Genomic DNA, 21,982 nt, shown 5'->3' on the forward strand with positions numbered 1-21,982 from the left:
GCAGTGACCAATCGGAACAGACCCTGGAGGCCCCTCAATGGCAGGAGTTAACCTTCACCCTCTAGGTCCAGGGAAGGCCCAGAGGATCATGGCAGGGAGGCAGAGAGAGGTGATGCTCAGGTATCCAGGCTGGTGGCTGTGGAGTGGGTGGGAGGTTTCGGGTAGTGGCGAACTGCCAACTGGGTAAGGAAATAACATTTAAAAAAAATTATGTATTTACTTTTATTTTTTTTAATGTTATTTATTTTTCAGGGAGAGAGAGACAGAGAGTGAGCAGGGGAGGGACAGAGAGAGAGGGAGACACAGAATCCGAAGCAGGCTCCCGGCTCTGAGCTGTCAGCACAGAGCCCAACACGGGGCTTGAACTCACGGACGGCGAGATCATGACCTGAGCTGAAATCGGATACTTAACGGACTGAGCCACCCAAGCGCCCCTTATTTATTTTTAAGGTAGCCTCCATCCCCAATGTGAGGTGTGAAGTCATGACCCTGAGATCAAGAGTTGCATGCTCTACTGACTGAGCCAGCCAGGCATCCCTGGAGATTTTATATTTAAGCGATCTGTACACCCAACTTGGGGCTTGAACTCACAACCCCAAGACCATGAGTCGCATGCCCTACCAAGTGACCTAACCAGGCACCCCTCAATATTGTAACTTAACAAAAAGGGGCAGATGCATAACAATGGGTTGTCTACTCTGATTTCCAGTGTCACTGTTCCATGGGGGACTTGACTAGGATCACACCAAGTTGCAGATAGAAAGGAATTTCCAGGGGTGCCTGGGTGGCTCAGTTGGTTAAGCATCTGACTTCAGCTCAGGTCACGATCTCACAGTTTGTAGGTTCAAGCCCTGCACCAGGCTCTATCCTGACAGCTCGGAGCCTGGAGCCTGCTTCAGATTCTGTGTCTCCTTCTCTCTCTGGCCCTCCCTGCCCCCCACTCTCTCTCAAAAATAATCATTAAAAAAAAAAAAGAAAGGAATTTCCATTTTGACTGAGCCTGTTGAAGCCTTTACATAAACGTTCCAGTTAACAGGAAATACAGGGAACAGAGGAACAAGGCAAATGCCACCGCAAGGAAACAGACACATGCCTGTCACATCCTACGAGACAAGTGTCCTGGTCTCTTCCAAAATAATATGATGTAAAAATAGAAAAAGGTTGGGGGGGGGGTCTATTCCAGATTTATAAGGACCAAAGGGGCATAACAGCTAAATGCAGTGGCGGGGGGACCCTGAAGAGATTCTGATTTGGGGTAAAAAAATAAAACAGCCCTAAAAGACATTTCAGAGGACAACTGGAAGAATTTGAACATGGATTGGATGAGAGGTTATGTTATAGAATTACGGTTAATCTTAGGTGTGACAACAGAACTGTAATCACTTCCATGTAAGTTCTCATTCTCAGGCGATACCTACTGAAGATTTAGGGGTCTGGTGTCACTATCTTGGCAACTCACTTTGAGATGGTTGTGGAAAGACAGAAAGAGAATAGAAGAGAATTTCAACAAGGAGGGTATATGGGGGTCCACTGTACAGTTCTTTCAGCTTTTCTGTAGGGTTGGACTTTTTCAAAATAAAAAATTGGGAGAAATACAGAATTGTTCATATTCCTGGGAGTCGCGAACAATGAAACATCTTACACAAGATTCCGATTCTCCAGCTCCAATTTCTAGGAGTCCAATATTGTAATGTAACTAATATTCTAAGCCTGTGTTTATACACACACACACACACACACACACACACACCGCTCTCACCTTAGCTCAGTTCTGGCCTGTTTTCTGGCTTGTACCCAACCCACCATTATTCAGTGTGGCCCCTCCCCAAACGCAGCCCGGGGAAGACACTCAGCACAGAGGGAGACAGAGATGGGGCTTCAATGTTACTACGGTCATCAGTCACCTCTGCACCTCTCATGCTACCCACTGAGCCAACCCTCTTGCCTCGCCTGTCTCCACATCCAAATGCCCCTCCAGGATCTCAGTTCCAGGCCCACATCCTCCAGGAATGCTTCTCCAACTCCCTTGCTGACCTTTCTGTCCCAGTCCTGAGTTCTGGACCACCCGAGAGGTAAGTGTCTAGACCCCTCTCCCATCTTGGAAGGAGAGATGGAGCTCCTCGGGGGGTGGGGATGTCTTTGGAAGGCTCAACACTCACATGCAGTTTCTGGCAGCCAGGTCTCGGTGTATGAATCTCTTGGTACTCAGATACTCCATGCCACTGGCAATGTCTGCCATGAACTTCACCAGCATCTGAGTGGGCAGGAACTGGAGGCAGCCCAGGAGGGAGTAGAGGTCAGCAGAGTCCATGAGATCCATTCTTCCTCCCTCCTTCCTTCCCTTCCTGTGTGTGCCTCACTTGGCCCTGCAGTGGTTTCTAATGGCTCTGAAAATTAAATCCCACCTCTTTCCAATAAGGCCCTATATAATCCCCTCCTCCCTTCCTCTCTGAGTGGATCTACTGTCCTTGCCCTGGACATAGGACACACGCTCCAGCCAGGGGCCTCCTTTCTGGTTTTCAGACAGGCTGTTGCTTGCTCCCACCTCTGAGCCTTTGCCTATACTGTTCCCTCTGCCAGGATTGCTTCCCCCAAGATCTCCCCACCTCCCACCAGCTGGCTTCTCCTTCAAGGCCACCTCCTTAGTAAGACCTTCTCTGTTCCCTCAAACTAACTGCCTGGCTTCTCTATAGTTCATCTGACTCTATTTCCTTCCTAGCACTTACATTATCTTATTTGTTAACTAATTTACTGCCCGGTGTCCCCACTGGCAGAGAGCTCCAGGAGAGCAAGCTCTGGGTCACCATGGTTTGGGTCACCATGGTTTTCCCAGTGTCTGAGCAGCGCTGGGTCCCTCTTAGGTGCTCAGTTAATACTTGTGAACCAGACATGTAAATGTCCCTCACCACTGGCTGGTCCCCGAGCCGGGAATAGAGGAGGAAACTGTGCAGGTCTCCATGTTTCATGAAAGGTAAGATGACCACAGGTGCCGGGAAGCCCTCTCGTTCAGAACCCTGGAAACAGACACCTGAGCCCCCCGCCCCCCACAGGCAGCCCTGTCACTCCAGTTGGACAGGAGGGGAAGCCGTCCCCTCCCTCAGCTCTGTCTCTCCCTTCCCCTCAAATCTCTCCCTTCCCCCCAAATTGTTGGGGGCGGGGGACAGCAGTGGCAAGGACTGAGCTTCAGAGAAGCCATTTCCAGCACTGTTCCCAGGGAAGTTTCCAGAGCCCTCCTGGGGACCTCAGCTATTTCTGGGAAAGGTCAGAGGTCACATTCCAAGCTGAGGGAAAGAAGGAGGGGGGAGCTTGCTGACTCTGAGGAATGGGAGGGAGACAGGGAGCCTGGAGGTTTGATCTTCTCAGTGCCAGAGGGAGGGGTCTTCCTTCTAGGGTGGCCTCCATGGAGCCTGCAGATCCCCTAAATCTGCCCCTCCCTCACCAATGAGCCTCATGACGTTGGGGTGATCGAATTCCTTCATGCAGACGGCTTCACTCAGGAAATCCTCCAGCTCCGATCTTGTGCAGATGGCAACTTGGAGGGGAAAGGAAGGTGATAAGGAGGAAGGGAGGGGAGAGAGGACTCTTTCTCTCCTCTTCTCCTCCATCATCATCATCATCATCATCATCATCATCATCATCATCAAACATGATTACTAAGTACCTGGTGCTGCACTCAGCACTTTACATATATTAACTCATTTAACCCTCTGAGGTGCCACTATTATTTTCCCTGTTTTAACAATGGGGAAACCATGGCACACAATGGTTAAGGAATCTGCACACACAGCTTGCAAGTGGAATAGGCAGAACTGAAGGCCAGGTGGTCTGGCTCTGAGGCCCACGTGCAAACACCATGCAAGGCTGCTTCCCTGGCGATCCATACGATTACTCTGGACGCTGGCTCACAGAGGCAAAGTGACTTGCCCAAAGTCACATAGCTGGGATTCAAACCCAGGTGGGGAATATAACCTGGTACATAAGAAGTGCTCAATAATGAATGAATGAGTGAGAGACCGTTGAGTCCATAATCCAAGCTTTTAGCCCCAGTGATCAGAAAGGAACCTTCTTGCCTAACCACCAGGTGCAGCCTGACCCTCAACGCCTCTTTCCTGTATGGAAAGGACTTGGGCATGGACTCCCTGTGCTGTGTGACCCTGGACTGGCTCTCACCCTCTTTGACTATGTAAATAATATAGTCGCAGTCCACATCAATGACACATACTATATACCCAGCATTAAGTGCTTTAGCTCACCCTAGGAGGCAGGGAGATTTTTATCTTTTTTTTTCCCCCGGATGAAGGATGGCAGCTCAGAGAGGGAGAGTCACTTGCTTGAGATCACACAGCTGGTAAATGATGAAACCAGGTATGTCTCATTCCAGACCTTTTCCTGCTCTGTTATGTATCACAGGAGCTAGTCCCCGAAAACTACATTTCCCAGGCTCCCTTTCATACTGGCTTCCTGTTGGGAGTTTGCCCATGGGAAGCACTGATGGCTGACTGGCAGGTGCGTAGGAGGAAGGGGAGAAGTCAGGGTATTTCACCCTGTCTCTTACTGCTTCCAGTCTTGCTTTGATGGTGGCTGTGCCTCCTGTGTGTTTCAAGCTCCTACAAGGTAGCCGCTAACTCCTGTGATCCTAAATCCCACCAGGCATCCCTGGCCATGGGCTCTGGTAACACCATTTCCTCCCTCTGCCCCTCAGGCCTTGGGGAGGAAGTAAGGTACTGCTGCTGCTAATCTCCAGGCTGCCTCACTGCTCCCAGTTATTCCTGCACCGTTGTAGTAAACCTCCTCATATTACATTCCTTCTGTTGAAGTACCTGGCATGGATTCCATTTCCTTTCTGGAAACCCTGAGATTCTGTGGTGGGGCTAATTTGCTACTAACTTTTCTGTGCTTCTGCCTCCTTAGGGGCATAGGAGAAGGGTCTAGGGCTAGGAGACGGGGGTCCCATACGTGTGCACATGCAGGCATAGACTCACTCTTCATTGTCTTCACAGCCACCTTGAGGATGGAGTCATCCTGGTTGAGCTGGCCCTCCATCACAGCTCCAAATTCTCCTATGGGGGACCAGAGGGAGACATTGACCTTAGGGGCACTTGTGGAAACTGCATTTCCTGTGACTGGGTAGGGATGGGGAAGTGAAGGACTTCATGGTTCAAGGGAATACGTGTGTGCGCTAGGTAGGGAACTCACCTTCTCCCAGGGTCTTCCCCAGGGCCACCTTATGACGGTCCACCATCACATCCCGAAGCTTCTCCTTCAGCTCTTCATTGATGCCCAGGCTGTTCACTGCATGGGGGGTGGGAGTGGACAGAACCATGGAGCAGGGCTGACATTCAGGTGACATTCAACATTCGGACATTTGACATTTGGATGTCAATAGGGATGTACCCATTGTTAAAATATTGAAATACTTCTGCATTCATTCAAAACCAGCTACTGCCCTGGAGCACCTGGGTGGCTCAGTTGGTTAAGCATATGACTCTTGATTTTGGCTCAGGTCATGATCTCACGGTTTGCAGGTTTGAGCCCCGAGTTGTGCTCTGTGCCGACAGCTCTGAGCCTGCTTAGGATTCTCCAACTCTGTCTCCCTCTCTCTCTGCCCTTCCCCTGCTCTCTCTTTCTCTCTCTCAAAAATAAATGAAGTTAAAACTTAAAAAAAAAATCAGCTACTTCCCTAAGCACACACCCTACCCTAGATCCTCCTCTAGATCCCTGAAACTTCTCCCAAACCAGCAGCTAAAGGGTTAGAACTTGGCACATGATCTTGCACCACTGGGCACCCTGACTGGTCAGTGTCCTACCATGCCAGTTGCTAAAAATATTTCTTAACTTTTTATTGAAGTAGAATCTGCACAAATCATAATTTAGTAGCTCAATGGATTTCCACAAACCAAACACAACAGTATAATCAGCACCCAGGTCAAGAAAAGACCATGACCTGCCCTCTCAAGAGTGGCCACCTTCCTGACTTCTCTTGCCATAGATAGGCTTCCTCTGTTTGGGGAGATTATTATAAACATGGAATCACATAACATGTTCTCTTTTGTGTCTGGCTTCTTTCAGTCAACATGGCGTCTATGAGACAGCTGTAATGTGGTTGTGGGTAACTGCAATTTTTTTTTGTTGCTATATGGTAACAGTTCTCAAACTTATTGGCCTCAAGACCCCTTCACATTCTTAAAATTACTAAGGACTGCAAAAAGCTTTTGTCTTGGGGGATTACGTATACCACTTACTGTATGCAAAGTCAAATGGATAGATTTTAATTTTTAAAATTTTTTAAAGTTTATTTATTTTGAGAAAGACAGAGACAGTGAGAATAGGGAAGGGCAGAGAGAGAGAGGGAGAGAGAGAATCCCAACCAGGCTCTGTGCTCTCAGCACAGAGCCCAATGTGGGGCTTGAACCCATGAACCGTGAGATCATGACCTGAGCTGAAACCAAGAGTCAGAGGTTTAACCAACTGAGCCACCCAGGCACCCCAAATGAATAGATTTTTAAAACAAGAATAAACAAGCACACATTTGTTAACCAATAGAGTGATGACATCAACACACGTTGTAGAGCTTCTGGAAGACTCCACAGAACACGTGTGAGAGAACAGCAGTGTAAAAGGGCAAATAACATCTTGGAATTACTATGAAAATAGTTTTGACCTCATGGACCCCATACAGAGGTCTCGGGGACCCCTCCAGGGACCTGGATCACACTTTGAGAACTACTCTGCATGTTACTTCATTATGGCACCATGACCTCCTTGCTTCCTATTCTTTCTCCTCTTAAATAAATGTCTTTCCCAGCCCCTTCTGGTATCTCCCTGGGGCCCCGGTAGCCTTCTCACTGTGTGCTGGGAAGAGACATAATTCTGTCCCTTTTCTTTCTGGAGTTAAGTCTCCTCAGCTGGAAAGATGAAGAGATTTGACGAGGTGGCCTCTGAGGTCCCTTCTTAGCTGGGATACTTCATAACTCCACAGTCTAACAGAGAGTCTAGAGTTCTAAGAGCCTATGATTTTCAAAATCTTCGGGGTCTAGGGGCACCTGGGTGGCTCAGTCAGTTAAGCGTCCGCCTTCAGCTCAGGGTATGACCTCACCATTTGTGAGTTGGAGCCCTGAATCAGGTTCTCTGCTATCAGCGTGGAGCCCTCCTTCGGATCCTCTGTCCCCCTGTCTCTCTGCTCCTCCCTCACTTGTGCACATGAGCGCTCTCTCTCTCTCTCTCTCTCTCTCTCTCAAAAATAAATACTTAAAATTTAAAAAAAAATCTTAAGGGTCTATAGTATTACAACATTAAAATTTTTTCATTTAATGTTTATTTACTTTTGAGAGAGACAAGAGTGCGAATGGGGTAAGGGCAGAGAGAGAGGGAGACAGAATCAAAAGCAGTCTCGAGGCTCTGAGCTATCAGCACAGAGCCCGATGTGGGGCTCAAACCCACACACCATGAGATCATGAGCTGAGCCGAAGCTCGATGCTTAACTGACTGAGGCACCCAGGCGCGCCAAGAATTAAACCTTTGATTGTTTCGGCCAAGATCAACCCTACCTCTCTAACATTCTATAATTCCAAGAGGCAGTTAAGAGGATGGACTTCAGAGCAAATCTACCTGGGTTCGGAGCCCAGCTGTCCAACTTACAAGCTGTGTGGCCTTGAGGAAGTTACTTAACCACTCTATACCACAGCTTCTTCATCTGTTGACGTACCTACCTCATTGGGTTGTCATGAGGATTACACTAAGTGATATGTACAGAGCACTTAGGACAGCGCCCATCACATAGGAAGTGCCAGGGTTGGCTGTCATCATTGGCTTTATCATCATCAATGATCCTCATCCTCATCGTTACCATCATCATTATCTTTATCATCATCATCATTACAATGTCCTAGGGTCCTGTGGCCCCGGGGTTTGGTTTTTCTACGATTTATTGTGTCTAAGACTCTATTATTCTTTTTTTTTTAATTTTTTTTTTAACATTTATTTATTTTTGAGACAGAGAGAGACAGAGCATGAACAGGGGAGGGTCAGAGAGAGGGAGACACAGAATCTGAAACAGGCTCCAGGCTCTGAGCTGTCAGCACAGAGCCCGACGCGGGGCTCGAACTCACGGACTGCGAGATCATGACCTGAGCCGAAGTCGGCTGCTTAACCGACTGAGCCACCCAGGCGCCCCTAAGAGTCTATTACTCTAAGGGTCTGTGTGGTTTCACAGTTCTGTTGTTCTTATGGTCTGTGGTTCTAACAACCCAGCATTCCAAGACTTTCAGAAACTTTTGGTGCATGCATCGACAGAAGCCTAGCAGGCCCCAGTCTCTACGCTCATCATCCCGCACCAGGGCAGGGAAGCACGGGGTTCACTTACAGGTGGCTTCAGTGGTCCGGCGGCTGTAGGACTTGCGAACACGGTACCTGACCACCAGTTCACCCCTCTCCACTGTTGGTTCAAACACCTCTCTGGGGGGAACAGGCAGGAGGTGAGGGCAGGGCAGAAATGAGTGGAACCCCCTCCTTCCAACAGCAGTGAAAGTGAACACCACCCTAACCCCAGGCCCTGCCCGCCCTCTCCTCCATCGTTTGCTGAGCTTGTCTTGGATTGCTACCTTCTGCCTCCCTCCTTGTCCTCATTCCGATTCTTGCTAATCTCTCATCCTGTACCAGCCTCCTCATGGTCTCCCTGACTCCAGCCTCTCTGTTCCAATCCACATTAGCCTTCCTACTCATGTAGTTCCAACTCACCCATAGCGGGTCTCCTTCTTCCGTCGGTGGACGAGGAACAGGGCCAAGATGAAGACACAACCAGCGGCCACAACTGCTCCCAGCAGTACATACCACCAGGGCCATGAGAAGGCAGGGGCTGGGGGCTCACTCACTGTCAGGGGGTATGGGACACAGGTCATGGCTGGGGCTCTGGATCCTGCTCCCTGGGACCCAAAGGGGTGATGTTGGAGGGAGGCAGATGAGGAAATATCTGATGAGACATGTGGCAGGTAGGTGTGTTCACTTATCCAGGGAGACTGGATTTGGGTGTGAAAAACAGGTGAGCAAGGGAGAGAATGCGTGTAGCATAGGATGGGTGTGGGGGGGCGTGTGTAAGGAGTGTGAGGTTCACGCATAGATGGCTAAGGAGTAGTCTTGAGGAGTGTGTCCTGATGAAAGTGAAATGCATGTGCAAAGGAAAGGTATGTATATATAGAGAGTCCGGTGGGTGTTGGAGGAGTTTTGGGTATGCGAGTGAGGAGTAGTCAAGGAGTTTTCGATACAATTAGTGAAGAGTGATTTGTAAGGATGTAACTTCGGTGCAAGAGGAGTGTGGGAAGGGCAGGTGAAGAACATGGGATGAGTGAAATGGTGTGCAGAAAGGTGGGAGTAGACGTGTAAGGGATGGGAATGGGTACATGTTAAATGTAGCAGGAGTTTGGTGTGGGTGTGTGCATAGAGTGGGAACAGGTAGGACTGGCAAGGGGCGAGGGAGTAACGTGTAAGGAGAGTTGAAAAGTGTGGACCCAAAGTTTTCCAGCATTTGCAATGTGAGATATATGGTGAGTGTGTAAAAAGCGTGCAGAGTTTGTGAATGCGAAGTGTGGGTGTGATTGGGTTTGAGAGGCATGTGTGAGGAACAAAGGGTTGTAAAGCTATGATTGGGAAAGAAGACTGGGAGGAAAGGAGGCTGTGGAAAGGGTTTGCAAAGAAAGGCAGGAAGGCATGGGAGGAATATTTAAGGATAGTAGGTTGAGTTACAAGAGGTGAGCTGTCATAATGCTAGGAGGGTACAATGGGTGTAGGAGGAGTTTTTGAGAATTGCTGAAGAAATACTCGAGAGGGATGGATTTGAGGGGGATAACTGATCTATCTATCCATCCATCTATCTATTCGCCCACCCATCCATCCCTCCTTCCATCCATCCATCCACCCACCCACCATCTATCCACCTATCCATCCATCCACCCATCCATCCACCCACCATCTATCCATCCATCCATCCATCCATCCACCCACCATCTATCCATCCCTCCATCCATCCACCCACCATCTATCCGTCCCTCCATCCATCCATCCCTCCATCCATCCATCCACCCACCATCTATCCATCCATCCACCATCTATTCATCTATCCATCCCTCCCTCCATCCATCCATCCACCCACCATCTATCCATCCATCCACCATCTATTCATCTATCCATCCCTCCCTCCATCCATCCATCCACCCACCATCTATCCATCCATCCACCATCTATTCATCTATCCATCCCTCCCTCCACCCATCCATTCATCCATCCACCCACCCATCTATCCATCCATCCACCCATCTACCATTCATTGAGTACCTACAATGTGTGAGGCCATTCCAGGCAACCCCATCAAGGACCACACAAACCCCAAAAGTAGAGGATTAGAACGAGAAGTTTGAGAAACACGGAAAGCATGTCAAAGAGTATGTGTGTGGTGATGGAGTCCTCACTGGGAGCTGAGGGAAAGAAAGGAGGAGAGAGGGTGCGAAAACCCTTACCTAGCAGGTGGATTGGTTGTCCTTGCCCTGTGAGGAGAAAGGACAGAGGGAGGACATGCTCAGAGAAAGCAAGACTGATGTGACATGGGTGAGGCTCTCAGTAAGCTTCCGGGGTAGGAAAAGAGCCTAGATTGGGGCAACACTGAAAGGTACATGGAGCAAGTCAGGGGTATCTGGGCAAGACATGGTCCTTGTGAGTCAGTTGGAGGGGGCTGAGCATGAAGTTACCTGGGCGCCAGGACTCCAGGGGCACAGGGTGGCTCCAGGGTCCATCCCCAGCAGCGGTGTAGGCTGCCACACACACGGTCAGGTTGGGCACAGTCCCATCCCCCTGCAGCTCCAGGATCACCTCTCTCTTTAGCCCTATGTCCATTAGCACCTAGGACATCCAGATGTAGCATCAGGGTAGAGTCCCAGGCCTCCAACTCTTAAGACTGCACCCTTGACCTCAAGTCCTCATCTTTCTCAAAGCCTCCTCCTCACGCCCAGCCCCTCACCCTTTCTCCTCCTACCCTTCATCTCTCACCCCCATCGCCACCTCCATTCTCCATCCCCACACCCAGCCATCAGCTCCACCAGGACTGGGCCTTTGCTTCATTCGCCGCCTGTGCTCAAGTGCTGCCACTGTGTGTGGCACGCAGTACTTCTGCTGAGGGACTGAACCCTCATCTTTCCACCCGTGTTCCCCTATTGCCTCGTAACTCCCCGCTTCCCACTCCATTTCTGCACCCCAGGGTGCTGCTTGTTCCAACACCACTCTTGTGCAAATTAGGAAAAGTCACCCCTTCTTCAAGGCGTTATACAATTATCTGCTATAAAATTGTCACAGTACATCTGTAAGTGTACTGAAACGCTTTTTACAATGATTCGTAAATAGCTATTCCCTGACCCTCCCCTGGACTCCTTTAACTTTCCCAGAAAGTGCTCTCCTAGGTGTAGTGTATCCCATACTACCCAACCTGCACAACTGTCCATGTCCACCCTGTCATCTCCTCCCCCACTCCCTCCCCCCGGCCACTCCGCCCCAGCCCAGCCAACAGCACCCACCTCCGGAGTGTCCTGGCCTCGATAGGCCAGCCGGTACCCTAACAGGGTGCCCTGCAGGGGTGCCCTTGGCTCCCGCCAACGCACGAGGGCTTGGCTCCCATTCCGCATGGCACTAACGTTCTCAGGGGGGCCCAGGGGTACTGGAGGACAGGGAAGAGGGGAAGCTGGCACCCCACCTCTTCCTGCCCCCTTCCCCTGTTCCCAGGAAGCGGGGGCAGGGTGCAAAGGGCATGCATGTGGGCAACTTGTGCAGCCCTCCCATGAGCAGAAGCGCAGGGAAGAGGTCTGGGAGAGATGCCAGTGGGCCGTGCTGAGGAGTCAGGGGGTGGACAGGAAGGACTAAGGCCACATGGGGTGAATGGGTAACAGGAGCTGCTGGGGGTGGCATCGATGTAAGCAAGGTCCAGCAGGGCAGAGAGTGATGTCTGCCCCACACCAGCTCCTTCTTACCTCCCTCCGGTGTCTCCACAGGAAGCCAGTGGGTCCAGGGCGAGGGGCCCTGGCTACTGGTACAGGCCACCCGGATGTGGTAAGGAGTGTGAGGGTGGAGGCCACCCAGCCGAAGTTGGTGAGGGGGGACGGATGCTTGCAAGGTGATAGGTTCTTTGGGGGGGTCTGGCTCTCCCAGCCAGACACCCACCCCATCGTCTGACAGCACAGCCTGGGGAGAGGGAAGGAGCATGAGGACAGGATGGCCACGCAATTAAACGAGGTGGTTACCCAAGTCGATGGTGGTGGTCCTGGTGTGATTACACAGCTTCGCAAGGATGTGTGTGCGTGTGCGTGCGTGTGCATGCGTGTGTGTGTGTGTGTGTGTGTGTGTGTGTGAGCGCCGTGCTGGTGTAACATGGGCACGTGCATTTGCAAAGCAAGGAGACCACCCGGTTGTACAATGTGGCTCTATCATCACTTGCAGAAGCCACTTCTGGCAAGACTTTCCCTCCCTGAGCCTCAGTTTCCTCATCTGGAAAATGGGGGGCTTAGAGGACCAAATACCTTACAAGGCTGCCTAAAGGATGAACATAGGACAAGCTGTACAGAACATGGCAGGTGGTCAGCATCAATAAAGTGACAATGACATTCAACCACGGGCAAAAGTAATGTCCCGCAATAGAAGTCAGAAGAGTGGGCATCTCTGGGGGTTGAAGGATCCTTGCAGGGGGTCGGGGAAGAGTCTGCCTCTCGATTTGGAAGGATGGTGACGTGGGTGAATATTCGTGTTAAACAATCTAGGTTTACACCAAAGATTACGCACGTTATGTATGCTATATCTTAATAAAAAAGAAAAGCCCTTTATAAATCGGAACGCCTTTGACCCTGACCTCAGCCCTCAGTGTGGGTACTGTGTGTATACCCATTTACAGATGAGGACCCTGAGTACTGGAGAGATGGAACCACTTGTCCAAGGTCACCAGCTTGTCACTGACGAAGGTGGGAACTGAACCCCAACCTATCGTGCAAACTTCTGCCCTACTTACGGTGAGAATGTCCATTTAAGAACATCAGTGATAGTCACGGTACTTCCGTTCAGAGAGGCAGTATAGCCTTAGTGCTAGGCGTAGACGCTGGATCTGGGCTTCAAATCCAGCCTCTACCGTTCCCTAGCTCTGTGCCTTAGTTTCCTCATCTGTAAAATGGGAAAACAACAATGGCTTCCTAACTTGCAGGACTGACTGAATTGATGCTTGTAAGCGCTTAGAAGAGGGCCTGTCCACATCGGGTGTTTATTATTATTATTATTATTATTATTTTGTGCATGTGTGAGAGGCTGCCTGGCTACCAATGTCAAACTCTGCACACTCTGCACAAAGGCACAGGCTGGGACACTCACCTGGTCCCCAGGAATAGCACGATCAGCATGGCAGAGGCCACAGCTGGGGATTGCATCTGCAGAGCCCTGCCACACAGAACCACAAACCCTCTACAGCCACACAATCACAGCCCCACACCGCAAGGATGCTGCCTCCCGCCCCCCGCAACCGGGGAGCCAGCAGGAGACCTAACCGCTCCTCTACACCGTGTGTCAGAAGGTGTTTACTGCTTTCCGATGTGAACTCAAGATTCTTTGGGTCCAAGTCCTGGCTTGGATATCACTTGCTGTATGACCTAGCATGAGTGTCTTTACTTTTCTGAGTCTCTATTCCTATCTCTGGAAAATGGGTATCCAAGAGTCCCTACCTGGCAGGGTGTGAGGTTTAATGACACAGTGCACGTCAGGGGGTCCGCGCATCATATCAACATCTAACATTTCTTGAGTGCCAACACTGTATCATGCAACCTGGTCAGTGCAATCCTGGATGAACTCATTGGCTTTTTACCACCACCCTCTGAGGTCAATTTCTTTTTTCATTCCCATTTTACAGATGAGGACAATGAGGCCCAGAGCGGTTCGGCAGCTTGCCCAAGGTCACACAGACCCCTGTGGGGAGAGGAGACCACCACGAGGCCTGGCCAGATGGTGGGGAGTGGGGTGGGGGGAAGTTGTCCCATGCCTGCTCTCTGACCTGCAGTGACAGATGGGAAGGGGAACCTTCGCTGGGACAAAGGGGACAACAGGGACATGGGTCCAGACAATCAGCCTCCCCGTGCCCACTCACACTTCTCTTTTCCCTGTGACCCTCCCATTCGAACCCTCTAGCCCCAAGCCAGGCGCAGCAGGAAGTGAGCCCTGGAGAGGGAAGAGGGACACACTTCCGCTTTCCTTTGACATTGGACGCATGTGGGTTGGGGGTACAGCAGATGCCTGACCTGGCATTTGAGGTCTCCCAAATGGGCCCTGGCCTCGGGGATTAAATCAGTTTTATCCCTTTTAGCCAATGGGAAGGGCAGATCACTTCCCCTCTCTGGGTCTCAGTTCCTTACCTTGAAAACGGAAAGATTAACAGATTACGTTTCTAGGGTTAAAATGACAAGCAAATGAAATTATGTCCAGGGCACGTAATTACAAGAAAGACAACTCTTATTTAATCACGCGCTGGCTCTGAATAGTCTCTTAGGAGGTGAGGAGGACTGTTTGGGTTTGGGGAGATGAGGGTTCGAATCCCACCTCTGCCACTTCCTGGCTGTGATCTTGGGCAGGTTGTGTAACTACTCTGAGCCTTAGTTTGTTCATCTGGAAAACGGGTGAATCCATAGACCCTACTCCATAAACACGCAAGGGGGTGTGCACAAAGCCTTAACACAAGGCCCGGCACAGAGCTGACACTCCATAAAAGCTGGTCATTGTTAAGTACTGTCACCTGCCATGGCAGGCACTGTCCCACCCTTATTCCAACTTCCAAATCTCAGAGAACTTCAGGCCAGAACTGGGCTCGTACTCAGAGATCTGCATTGGTTTGTTTTTCTTACTGTAGAATAGGAACAACTTTGATGCAGAAGGGCTGGGTCTAGAGCATTTCAGGTTCCAGCAAATGTTCCCTAATCTAGGTCTGGCCCTGCGCTGGGCAATCGTGAGGACTCAGTGGTGACCAAGACAGCTGGGACCGGCCCCCTCCCAGACCTCACAGTCTGGTGGGGAGACACACTCACCCCCAAAACAGTGACACCCCAGAGTGATCAGGGCTGGGATGGGAGACGTACAGGGCTGCGGGCACCTGGAGGTGACAGAGATGGCTCTGGATCACCTGTCTCAGGATTCCCTCTCTGGTCAGAGTCAATACTACTAATACTAAAAAAAGTTAAAGCAGCGGATAGTCTATCGTGCATATCCTATGTTCCAGATACTATGGTAAGTTTGCTACTTGCATTTACTCACTGAATTCTTACAACAAGCCTATCTGCCCATTTTACAGATGAGAGAACCGAGGTCCAGTGAGATTAAGTCACCGGTCCATGCTCCTGCAGCTGGCCGCTGGTAGAGTCAGGATTTGAACCCAGGACGTCTGGCTTAACTCAAGGCTCTACTGCTGGTCAACACACGAATGGCTGGTAAGGGCTGGTTTCTCAGGAAGAGGATGGGAGCTTATGAGCGGTAGAAGGAGGGCCAAGGTCTCACCTGCAGGGTACAGTGCGTGAGGGGGTAGATGCCGCTCAGGCCTGGGGTCCAAGCCACCTCCAGCTCTGTGGGCTGACGGGAAGCCAGGTGGAGGTTGTGGGGCCTCTGGGGGAGCACTGTGGAGAGATGAGTGGAGGAGCTGACCCTGGGGGGCCTTGGCCCAAAGCTCCCCGCCCTGCCCTCTACCCCAGCTCTGACCTTGGGCCCAGACCTCACACCCTCTGACACCCAGCTCCCCAGCTCCCTTTCCTGTCACCTGTGATTGTGGCTGTGCGGGATGTGGTGACCCCCTTGGCATTGTGGGCTTCACAGGAGAAAGAAGACGTCTTGTTCAAGCCTGGGGAGTCACAGAAGGAAGGGCCCAGTGTCAGAGAGGCCAAGAAGGGGTTCCCGGGCCATGCTGGGCCACCTTCTACCGCCTGACAGGGTCAGTCTAGCCCACATGGGCACCTGCTGCATGGGAGAGAGGGGGGAAGGGCGATGAGTTGGGAATGCAGGCCTCCATCCTCAGATGCAAAGACAAGGACAGGCTGGCGGCCTCAGTCCTGATGCCCTACCACACAGACACACATACATGCAGATACACACAGGGGCACACACACACAGAGACTTACATACCCATACATTCACACACAGAAACACATACTCATACATGCACATATAGACACGCAGACACATACACTTATGCACAGAAACACACACACAGACACACACACACACACACAGTCACATACTGGGACAAACGCGGACATGATCACGCTGAGCCACACAGGCACACGTAGAGGCTTCTATACTGAATGGACACACACTTAAGAAACAGGCCTTCACCGGTGTGTATAAAGGTAATGTTTGCTCACTTATAAGCTCTAAGCTCAGCTCCTACCAAGCCCCCTCCCCCTCCCGCCCTCAGTGGCCTCCCGGTGTTTCTGGAACACAGGCCATCAGACATCAGACACGTTCCCACCTCCTCAGGAACTTTGCATTTCTCTGTTCCCTCCGCTTGGATCAGTCTTCCCACAGATGTGCACGTGGCTCCCTCCTGCCCTCCTTCACATTTGTTACTAGACCCCACCTTCTCAGCCACCCCGCCCCTGGCTGTCTTGTTTAGAGCTGGGAGCTCACGTCCATTATCTAGCCACTCCACTGCTTTACTTTTCCTCTGGTTCTTCTCATCACAACATACTTTACCTATTACCTTGTCTTGCTTAGTGTCTACTCCACTACGTCAACTCCAGGAGGGCAGGGGTTTCTGTTTTTCCCCCAGCTGTATGCCCCAGGGCATACAATGGCCTTGCACACAACAGGTGCTCTGTAAATGCTTGTTGAACGAATGGATGAATTTATGTGGATGCCTTTATGTACGTACTAATGAACGTTGTGGGGCGTGTCTGTAGAAATGCCAGCGTGTGTAATTCTATGGGTGAGTTAATACGTGTCTTGGATAACTTTCTGGGTGTCTGGGGGTGGACTGCCTCCCCTCCCCAGTGTGGTGCAGGTGGGGACACAGGCAGACATGCACACACATGCACACATGCACCAAGACAAGTACAGAGACAAACAAGAGGCACAGACACACAAACACAAAAATACACAGATTCACACACGAGGAAATATAGACACACACACAGTGTCTGGGTGACAGGATGTAAGAAGACCAGGTCTTGAGTCTGTCAGGGTGACCGCAGGTCTGTGTGTGCCTGTGGATGTCGTATACCTGTGTGTGTATCTCCTGCCTGTTCTGCGTGCGTGAGCCCGCGTTCTCACCACCACCATCTACCCGCAGACACAAAGTTTCCTTTTCTCAGTCGGCACAGGGAGTGGAATGAGGGAAAGTCGGCAGCCGGGCCCGGAAGGGGGTTGGGCAGGGAAGCTCCTCAGCGCCGCTGCCCAGGCGGCAGCTCCCAGCCAAGGTCAGGTGCCCGGCCGCAGCCCCCGCCGGCGGGGGAAGGGCAGGACAGCCCCGGGCCGACTGCCGGAGGGGGCGGGGAGCCTGGGTCCGGTCCAGCCACCTGGCACGTGGGGGCCCGCCAGGGTCACCGCGCGGGGGCTGGCGCTGCCCACCGGAGGAGCCCTGGGGCAAGAAAGAGTTCTGGAGCCTGGTCCTGTTCCGACCGCAGCATTCCTGCCCCCGCGTGAGTCACGGGGCGCCCCCCCGGGGCGCCCCCCCCCCCCCCCCCCCCCCCCCCCCCCCCGCTCTGGAACTTCCGGCGGCCCGGTGGGGGGCGCGCGGCCCAGGATCCCCTTTCCTCGGCGTCAACGCGCGCACCTTGAGGACTAGGAGAGCAGGGATAAAGGGGCCTGGGACCCCCTCTCCTCTAGCGGGCTGAACTTCCTCGACTGGAGCAGGCCCACTCCAGATGTGCTTTCCAGATGCACTGTGCACTGTCCCTCGCCCTCTCCGCTCCCGCTCCTCCTCCCCCCCACGCCCGCGCTTTTTCCGAGGGAATCAGAGGCATGGAAGGAGAGGGGGCACGCCCTGAGTCAGATCAAGGGACAGACTCACACAAACGGACAAAATTCCTTACAGCACCCCCCCCCCCCCAACCACGCAGACACAATGAATCATACTTAACACACGGGGGCCGTTACTGGCACAAAAACAGAAAACCCGGCTCTCGCTAAGCTACACAGAGGGCTGATGCTGTCACAAACACGCCGTGACACAAATATACACTCAGTGACTTGCGTGTATATACACAGGGACTGACATTGATGCACTTTATAAAGAGACACACATACATCCACAGACATAAACGTACAACACAACAAACACCTAGCAACACAAGACAACATCCAGCCAGGCTGAAACTGAATTGAAATACACACACCAAGCAACAAATGTACACTGAAGTTGAAGTGGGCCCACGAATACATACCAGGACGTGAGTGAGGTGAATGTTGACTTGCTTGCAAACAAACACAGCCAATCCTTCAAACACAGCTGGACACTCAGGTTGCTTCACACGCATTTCAGACACAGACTATACAAAAACACACGCTTGCATAGACACACAGGACTGACGCAGACACACAAGCTGCCCTGTGCACATAGATGGCTCAGACCTACATATACCCTAAGTTTATCTACCAAGAGAAAAGCGGGGCTGGGGTTGATACGCAGGGAGACAGGACAGAAGTAGAAGGGTGTTGTTACTGCCTGCTGTGAATCTTTCTCTTCCTCTCACACATGTATGTGCGTGCACGCACACACAGATGTCCATGTGAAGGTCCCATGCCAACACACTCACCATGTGACATATACATAGAAACCACAAAGACATCCTGTGGACACGGACAGCCACAGTCCGTGGAAACACTGAAGAAACACCAGGTTGTCCACTGATACATCCTGAGTCCACAAGGAAACAGATGCCCACACACACACACACACACACACACACACACGTGCATTGGCAGCCCCTGAGAAACTTACAAAGACATACTCTAAAGACCCAAACATACAGTGGGGGAGACACCCAAGCTGACAGAAGCATACCTAGTGACAAACACACACACACACTGAAACACCCATAGACACTGGCCCTCCCTGGGGCACTTGGGTGGCTCAGTTGGTTAAGCGTCCGACTTCGGCTCAGGTCATGATCTCACGGTTCGGTACGTGAGTGCCTGCTTCAGATCCTCTGTCCCCCTTTCCCTCTGCCCTTCCTCCCCCCTCTCAAAAATAAATAAATAAAGCATTAAAAAAAAGAAGCTGGAGCGCCTGGGTGGCTCAGTCTTTTGAGCATCCGACTTCGGCTCAGGTCATGATCTCACAGCTGGTGAGTTCGAGCCCCGTGTCGGGCGCTGTGCTGACAGCTCAGAGCCTGGAGCCTGCTTCGGATCCTGTGTCTCCCTCTCTCTGCCCCTAACCCACTCACATTCAGTCTCTGTCTCTCTCAAAAATAAACATTAAAAAAATTTTAAAAAAGGAAAGAAGCTGGCCCTCCCTAAAGCACATCCTCATACGAAGAGGTTGATGCTGACAGATGCACTGAGGCACAGATCCAGAGGGACATGGATACATACACACCCGGACCTCACACACACACTGAGACACACACACAGACACCCTCCCCATAGAGCTCTACCATACACCGATACACACACACACACACACACACACACACGGATCCTCTCGCGCCTGTGGGGCAGGGGGGGGGGCACCCATTTCTCCTTCCTGGGATGGAGTGGAGGACCTATACCCCCTCCCTCCCCATCTCCGGGGTCCTGCCAGGCTGACTCAGGCCCCAGAGCCATGGGCCTGAGTCACCCTTTTAGGGGCTGGCATCCTCACCACCTCTTCCTTGTACACTCAGGGCCCCCGGAATGTTGAGAATGTGGACACCTCCCTCTACCTCCGGAGACCCTTCAGAGTCTCCTCCCCACCCCCATCCCAGAGGATTCAGGCAGCAGGTGGGGGGGGTGTGTGCCAGAAGCTGATGCCTTCCAGGGTCCAACTGCCTCCCTCTGACTGATCCTCAGCCCTCTGTGTTCCTCTATCTCTCCTTCCTTAGTGAGGGCGAAACCTCTGTGTCCAGGGGCCCTAGCTCTGCCTCTGACTGCTCTGTGATCCCAAGCTAGGTCCTGCCCCATCTATGTGGTGCAGAAGAGGATGGTCACCCTGAGGCTAAGAGAGTTTCTACTGTCACTCAGACCTCCCTGTCCAGTCTCTCCATCTTGGGTTACCTCTGTGGTCTGTCCCTTCCCGTGTCTCTTGTTCTCTCTCTCTCTCTCTTTGTAACTGTCTTTCTCCCTCTTCCACTTTCTCCTCCTCTCTCGGCTTTTGGCTCTGTCCCCCCAGTGAAACTCTTCAGCTACTGAGGTGGGCAGGGTGGGGGAGGTGGAGAAGAGGAGGGCATGGTCGATTCCAGTGCCCTGCTTGGGGGCAAGCGCTGACAAAGGGGCTTCAGCCCCCCCCCCCCCCACACACACACACACATTTGGGCCATGGAACAGCTCAGAGGAAACCCAGGACAAAGAATTCTATTCAGACAGGCTGGGGTGACGAGACAGAAGGACAGGGAGACAGACACACACACATAGAGAAGCAGAAAGAGAGAAACAGAGAGAGCTGGAAGGCAGAGAGACAGAAAGGGACAGAGAGAGCACACAGAGAGAAATGTGGGGATATGTAGGGACAGAGACGCAGAGGCAGAGAGACTCCGAGGAGAGAAGCAGGGACAGAAAGAGCCAGACAGTGAAGGATAGAGGGACAGGCAGACACACGTGAAGAGGCATGAAGGGCTCCCTTGCTCCCCACCTCCATCCTGCCTGGCCCTCCGTGCTGAGCTGGCCGCGTCCCCAGACTTACCTCGGATGCGCAGTGTATGCTGGGGGCCACGGCCCATGACTGGAGTCAGGGGGACAGCATCCTGGAGCCAGAGTAGGTCCACGGGCTCTGGGGGTCCCTGGGCCCAGCAGCTCAGGTTGAAGGGGGTATTGGCGGCCATGGTCCTGTCCTCCGGCTCCTCCAGGAAGTAAGGCAGGCCTAGGGAGTGGTAGTGGATGCTGAGGTCCCTCTGAGCCCCCCAGGTGTCTGACTCACCGCTAGGATAGGGCAGGCTTCAGATGCTTTGACCCCTGTGTCTGATCCCTCAGGACACCCATACTTCCTCCCGATGCCTGACTCCTCATGTCTCTACCCCCAGAACACGTGATCCCAGTATCTGACTCCCCCACCAGTGTCCGAACTCCAGGACTCCTGAGTCCCTTACGTCTCTTTTCCAAAATGTCTGGCTCCCAGTCCTATTTTATCAACGAGGAAAGTGAGGCCCCCAGGGGTGGAGGAGAGGGTTCAGTGGCACCTCTGGTCCCTTAGCTGATCCCCAGAATGTCCTACCCCGACCATGTCTGACCCCAGGACATGCCACAACCCCCAAGATGCCTTCTACCCCAAGACATATAATCTCACCCAGGCCTGCCCCCAGTAATTTAGAGACTTCCCAGCTTCCCGACCCCTAACAATCTCTGACATTCCTAGGCTGCGAGTCCCCCGGGGGACACCCTGAATTCCCCAGCACCCTCTAATCACTCAGGCTTCCTGCCCTCCCATGACCTCTGAGCCCAGGGCTCACCCTCCAGCCCAACATAGCCAGGCTGGGACAGGAAGGTCTTTCCTTCCAGGTTCACGGCACACTGGTACCACCCCGCGTCCGAGAGCTGCAGGGATGAGATTCTAACAGGGCAAGAGGAGAGACAGAAAGGCTCAGGGTCAGAGCTGCATACTGGGAGAATTGAAAGAAGGGGTCTGGACTGGAAACTCTTCGGGGTTAAGAAGTGGGTACTATTATTAACTCATTTTACAGAAGAGGAAAGTGAAACCCAGGGTTACATCACATGCTCGAAGCCACATAGCCAGCGAGTGGCCACACTGGGGTTCCAGCTCGGGGGGTCTCCTGCCCATAACCTTTCACCTGCCATGCGATGGAGGTCC

At 52.1% G+C, this 21,982-nt stretch overlaps 1 protein-coding gene across 3 annotated transcripts in view; it reads right to left on the bottom strand.

Moving 5' to 3' along the window:
- AXL (AXL receptor tyrosine kinase) overlaps window positions 1–21,982 on the bottom strand; it is a 28,249-nt gene that overhangs the window by 4,275 nt on the left and 1,992 nt on the right. For 2 of the 3 annotated variants that reach the window (XM_060651184.3, XM_060651186.3), the window contains exons 3-17: window positions 21,624–21,724; window positions 20,861–21,037; window positions 15,806–15,886; window positions 15,550–15,665; window positions 12,006–12,216; window positions 11,556–11,695; window positions 10,737–10,887; window positions 10,509–10,535; window positions 8,737–8,869; window positions 8,363–8,454; window positions 5,197–5,292; window positions 4,983–5,060; window positions 3,440–3,532; window positions 2,907–3,028; window positions 2,160–2,269 (exon numbers count right to left, since the gene is read on the bottom strand). In XM_060651184.3, the coding sequence (XP_060507167.3) occupies window positions 2,160–2,269; window positions 2,907–3,028; window positions 3,440–3,532; window positions 4,983–5,060; window positions 5,197–5,292; window positions 8,363–8,454; window positions 8,737–8,869; window positions 10,509–10,535; window positions 10,737–10,887; window positions 11,556–11,695; window positions 12,006–12,216; window positions 15,550–15,665; window positions 15,806–15,886; window positions 20,861–21,037; window positions 21,624–21,724 (1,728 nt within the window). The remainder of the gene's footprint in view (window positions 1–2,159; window positions 2,270–2,906; window positions 3,029–3,439; window positions 3,533–4,982; window positions 5,061–5,196; window positions 5,293–8,362; window positions 8,455–8,736; window positions 8,870–10,508; window positions 10,536–10,736; window positions 10,888–11,555; window positions 11,696–12,005; window positions 12,217–15,549; window positions 15,666–15,805; window positions 15,887–20,860; window positions 21,038–21,623; window positions 21,725–21,982) is intronic. The other variant, XM_060651185.3, reaches the window with a different exon arrangement.

The sequence above is a fragment of the Panthera onca genome, chromosome E2, assembly GCF_046562875.1.
Source record: "Panthera onca isolate mPanOnc1 chromosome E2, mPanOnc1 haplotype 2, whole genome shotgun sequence".
Classification (NCBI taxonomy): domain Eukaryota; kingdom Metazoa; phylum Chordata; class Mammalia; order Carnivora; family Felidae; genus Panthera; species Panthera onca.